General features: G+C 37.0%; 1 protein-coding gene across 1 annotated transcript in view; it reads left to right on the top strand.

The window, feature by feature from the left end:
• LOC123499749 (M-phase inducer phosphatase-like) overlaps positions 1 to 4,556 on the top strand; it is a 5,246-nt gene extending 690 nt beyond the window's left edge. The window contains exons 2-7 of the mRNA XM_045248199.1: positions 141 to 378; positions 889 to 1,109; positions 1,548 to 1,678; positions 1,782 to 2,226; positions 2,398 to 2,698; positions 2,838 to 4,556. Coding sequence (XP_045104134.1) covers positions 165 to 378; positions 889 to 1,109; positions 1,548 to 1,678; positions 1,782 to 2,226; positions 2,398 to 2,698; positions 2,838 to 3,463 — 1,938 coding nt within the window. The 5' untranslated portion in view covers positions 141 to 164 and the 3' untranslated portion in view covers positions 3,464 to 4,556. The remainder of the gene's footprint in view (positions 1 to 140; positions 379 to 888; positions 1,110 to 1,547; positions 1,679 to 1,781; positions 2,227 to 2,397; positions 2,699 to 2,837) is intronic.
• The last annotated feature ends 444 nt before the right edge of the window (positions 4,557 to 5,000 follow it).

The raw sequence follows: 5,000 nt of genomic DNA, 5'->3' as shown, positions 1-5,000 counted from the left end.
AGCTTGGTCTTGGAAGTGGGTGGGAGGTGGCTTTGCCGAAAGTCAAACTCCGTTAGCGTCGTGTGTTGTACCGTACGATAGCCAGCAGTGAGTTGTTTGTTTCCTGCCCACACTTTCTAAGATTGCCTTTCTTTCCTTAGAGTGAAGAAGAAATAAATTACAACATGAGTGCCCGAGATCTGTACCGGAGTGTGCTGCGGGGCGGGCAGTGCGAGTCGCCGCAGTTCAGCAGCGGTGACCTCTCTCCTATGTCCAATCTGGCCCAGTCCCTGCACGGCGCCTCCCTTACCAATACTCCCCGCAGGCGGCTCTCACTTTCCTCTAACTTGTCTGACACACCTCAGTCCTGCCTCAACGACTCCACTCAGCTTTCCATCAGTGAGTAGATATCTAGCGCTTAGAATAGCATATCAGGTTATTACTTGATTTTATTTTATTGGTTTGATATTGTTTACAATAATTTTTATTGCTTTATTTACCTATTACAGAATAATACATCCTTGGTGTTTAAGAAAAAAGTCTAATATATAATTGCAAAGCTGAGTGGCAAGATTATTTTCTTTTAGTATAGCTAGCAACAATATCTTGCATAGTAGTTCAGCAGTGCAGTGAAAAATCTGTAATGGACAAAGCAATGTTTTATCATTTTCTGGAAGGGGAACTTATGATGAGATTTTAACTAAATAACATTATTCAACATTTTATTACCAAGTAGTGAAATACACCATTTTATGTCTGAATAAAAACCTGTAGCAAGTTAATGTGGTACATATTTATGCCATAACCAAGTACATAAGTTGTGCAATTGAAAAATAGAATGACAACCACATTACATTGAAGTTGATGGTTTTATGGTTTAGTTCATGTACTCTCCCATCCCATATGCAGGTTCCCCACCAGCTGACCATAGCTCTGACTCCGGGTCCAGCCTGATTGAGGAGCCTACCATCTCTCCTCGACGACACGTCACTACATCCTCACGCAACAAAGAAAACTTTCCCTCTCCTTACTACTCTCCATCCCGCCTTCCATCCCGCAATCGTGCCAGCCCTTTACAGGAGGTTCAGAATACAGTGAATAGGAGCCTGGATTTTAGTCCCATCAAGAAGGTGTGCATCAATTTTTTTAAGCACGACACTTACAATTACTAGAAATAATAAAATTTTATATATATATATATATATATATATATATATATATATATATATATATATATATATATATATATATATATATATATATATATATATATATATATATATATATATATATATATATATATATATATATATATATATATATATATATATATATATATATATATATATATATATATATATATATATATATATATATATATATATATATATATATATATATATATATATATATATATATATATATATATATATATATATATATATATATATATATATATATATATATATATATATATATATATATATATATATATATATATATATATATACATACATACATACATAAAAGTTTTTATAGATGCATTAAAAAAAAAATTGTTGCTGCAGAATCTTCAGATGGTGTCACCTTCCAAGAGACAGTTCACCTCCCCTCAAAAACCCTCTCCCCCTGATGACTTTGACACTACCTCTCAAGACAGTGGCTACTCTGAGAGTGGCAAAAAAGTGGACGAGGACTGGTGAGTGTCAGCAGATAACTCTGTCGTGATCATCCAAATATTAACTGCATCTTTGTTATAATTTGGATAATAAACAGGATGATAATAACAATCTTCACTTTAGTTTCAGTGTTCCAATCAGCTGTGCACCACGAAAGCTCAACCTTGACCTGTCCCCAGCCAAGACACAGTTGGCTGTCTCTCCAGTGAAGCCAGTTACTGTAGTTTCCTCTTCCACATTGTCATCAACAGCAGGTTCTAATGGTACTGCAGTTACCATTACAAGCACCCCATCCACTACCAAAGTCACCACCACAAATGACACCCCTGCTGAACGTGGAAGACCCTTCAAAAAGTTCTCATCACTCACCAAGGGTGAAGAGGATGATGCCATCCTGATGGATCTGATGAATGAAGTCGCACACCAAGATGATAAGCCACTGGGTTTCTCAAACTTGTTGGTAGCTCCCATAATGCCAGCTAAGGTGTCTCCACCACCCAAAGCTGCATCCCGACCAGCCATCAGGCGCTGTCTCTCCATGATCGACACAACGCCTACCTCCTCTCGGGTTAGTTTGTTTTGTCTTTATCACTTCGTAATTTTGAATCTAAAGAACAATGATTACATTTCGTTTCTTTTATCTTTGCACTGATTAATTGACTAAATTTCACTATATGTGAATTTAGTTATTTAAGCATTTACTTATTTATTCATTTATTTATTGATTTTATTTTGACAGGTTTTTAAGGCAACAGCTGTCCAGTCTGAGAATACATCTTCCTTCAAGCGACCAGAGCCTCCGTCAGATATCTGCACCACTGACACCAAACGCCGAAAGTTGGATGTGCCCAGTGAACAGCTGTCTCCTCTCACGTCCAATGCTCAGACTACAACACAAAGTAGGAGCCAGCCCCTTATGACGCTGAGGCAAGTTTCCGCCCCGGAACCCAGCCCATCCTCCCAGCAGAATTCCAAGCCAAAGTTTCAGCGTTGTCACTCTGAGAGCCATGTTTCCATAATGAAAGCTTTAAACAAGAGTTGTAAGTATTTTCTATTTATTTTTTCTTTTTTGGGACTGAAATGAAGTATGCATTAAGGAAATTTAATTATACTAACAATATTTTTATACTGATTTTCCAATTTTTTATTTATTTATTTATTTTTTTTTTTTCTTTTTAGCTGGACATGATGGGAATCTTACAGGAGACTTCTCCAGGCCTTTGTTGCTTCCCATCTTAGAGGGAGGAAAGCATCCAGACCTCAAGTCCATCAGTGTAGATACTTTAGCTGATGTTGTTCGGGGAAAGTACAATAGTAAAGTTGCCACCTGTCGCATCATAGACTGCAGGTATCCCTACGAGTATGAGGGTGGACACATTATAGGTGCAGAAATGTGGCATCTGCCAGAGTTGGTGAGTGAACACTTCAAGGCTCAGAAGGGTGCCCCTGTCATAGCTGGTGAGGAGGAACAACGACACATCATGGTGTTTCACTGTGAATTCTCAGCTGAAAGAGGCCCCAAAACTCAGCGCCTTCTGCGAGAGATTGATCGCACTGCCAACAAGGAGCACTACCCAGCACTTCACTTTCCTGAGATGTACCTCCTTGAGGGGGGTTACAAAGCCTTCTATGAAAAGTACTCAAGCTTGTGCACACCCAATGACTATGTCAGGATGCTTGATCCAAATCACTCTGATGACCTCAGGCACTTCAGGGGCAAGTCCAAGTCTTGGGCTGCTGAGAATAAGCAAGCCAAGAGCCGGAATGCAATACCTCGTCCGGGGCTTAAGAGACTTGGCTTATGATGACCGTCTCCAATGTAGGACAAGTTTTATGTCTTTTAATTTAGTTTTTTTTTTTTTTTTTCCATGAGTTATCCTTTAGTGTGTGTGTGCAATATACCTATTATTTTGTTGTGTACAGGTGAGTTTTGTCCAGGTTGAGTCAGTAACATCAGTGAGGATTTAGTGTCCACCAATGCCAAAGGATGTTAATCTTCCTGAAATAGTGAATAGTGCACTTTAGATGTGTGACTTATCTGGGCAGAATTTTGTTGATTTTGTTCTTCCTTTGTCTTTGTTTTCCTTTATTTATGTTTTGATCTGATCTACATGTGATCATCAATAATTTTATCTGTTTTTATTGTCATAAAGGCCAGTTTCCACCATTCCTTCAGTCGGTGATGATATAACTTACGAGTTTTCTGTTATAACATTTCAAACTAGCAAACAAAACTGTGATAATTGAGTTACATAACATGTGCAAGATCTTTTTGACTGTTGTGTGTAGTGTTGTGCTGCAAAGAAGATCATGAATATGTCAAGGTAAAGAGAAGTTAGTTAAGGGCATTGTTAGCCCTTAGCTTTCATGGAGCTTGTGACTGTTAAATGAAAGTTTAGCTGTGATTAATCTTGCTTATTTTAATGAAGGTCACTGGCCACAAACTATTTTTATATCTTGTGAATAGTAAACACCACCACAAGTGTTCAATGTATGTGTGTCTGGTTACTTTTAAATCTATATGGCTAACGACTCCAACACTGATCTCAGATTACCGACTGCTGTTCCACATTGTCAGAGCCTTATGACGTGACCGTAAGCGTTCATCTTGATTCTCAGTGTTGTTTTATAACTTCTCACACGTCAGACGTTTCCTCAGCTTAGCTACTTGGTAAAGAGAAATGTTATACTTCCCCAATTAAACTTATCTACTTGCTCTTTTCTTTCTTTCATATCGGGGGTACAAAAATGTTTTCAGTATGATTACCTTTTTTTGGGAATTAGGAGTATTAATAAAATTTATATCATCCCTTTTCTAGTCTTTGTGTTAGTGTACAAAAAAAGTCTTGTGAAAATCTGTCCTTGTCCCGTCTGTCCGCAATACACGGAATTTCTGTCTCTTGGTTTATAATTACCCTCTAGTGACTGGCATGGGTAGTGTGGGTTCCGCGCGCCTCTAAACAGTTGTAGGATGCGGCCATCCTGGAATGCTGAGTTGGCAAGTAGAGAATAAATGTGATATACTCAAGGAACGTTTGGAGGACAGCAGTAGTTACCTGAAGGGGAGACTATCACAGTGTACTTACTACATGGTAAGAACTTGAAGGGTGGAGTGGTCGAGGCGAAGCACCACAGATCTTTGTAGGGAGAAACATCTAGAAAGACATATATATATATATATATATATATATATATATATATATATATATATATATATATATATATATATATATATATATATATATATATATATATATATATATATATATATATATATATATATATATATATATATATATATATATATATATATATATATATATATATATATATATATATATA

Source organism: Portunus trituberculatus, chromosome 50 (genome assembly GCF_017591435.1).
Source record: "Portunus trituberculatus isolate SZX2019 chromosome 50, ASM1759143v1, whole genome shotgun sequence".
Lineage (NCBI taxonomy): Eukaryota > Metazoa > Arthropoda > Malacostraca > Decapoda > Portunidae > Portunus > Portunus trituberculatus.
This window is presented reverse-complemented; position numbering and strand designations above follow the sequence as displayed.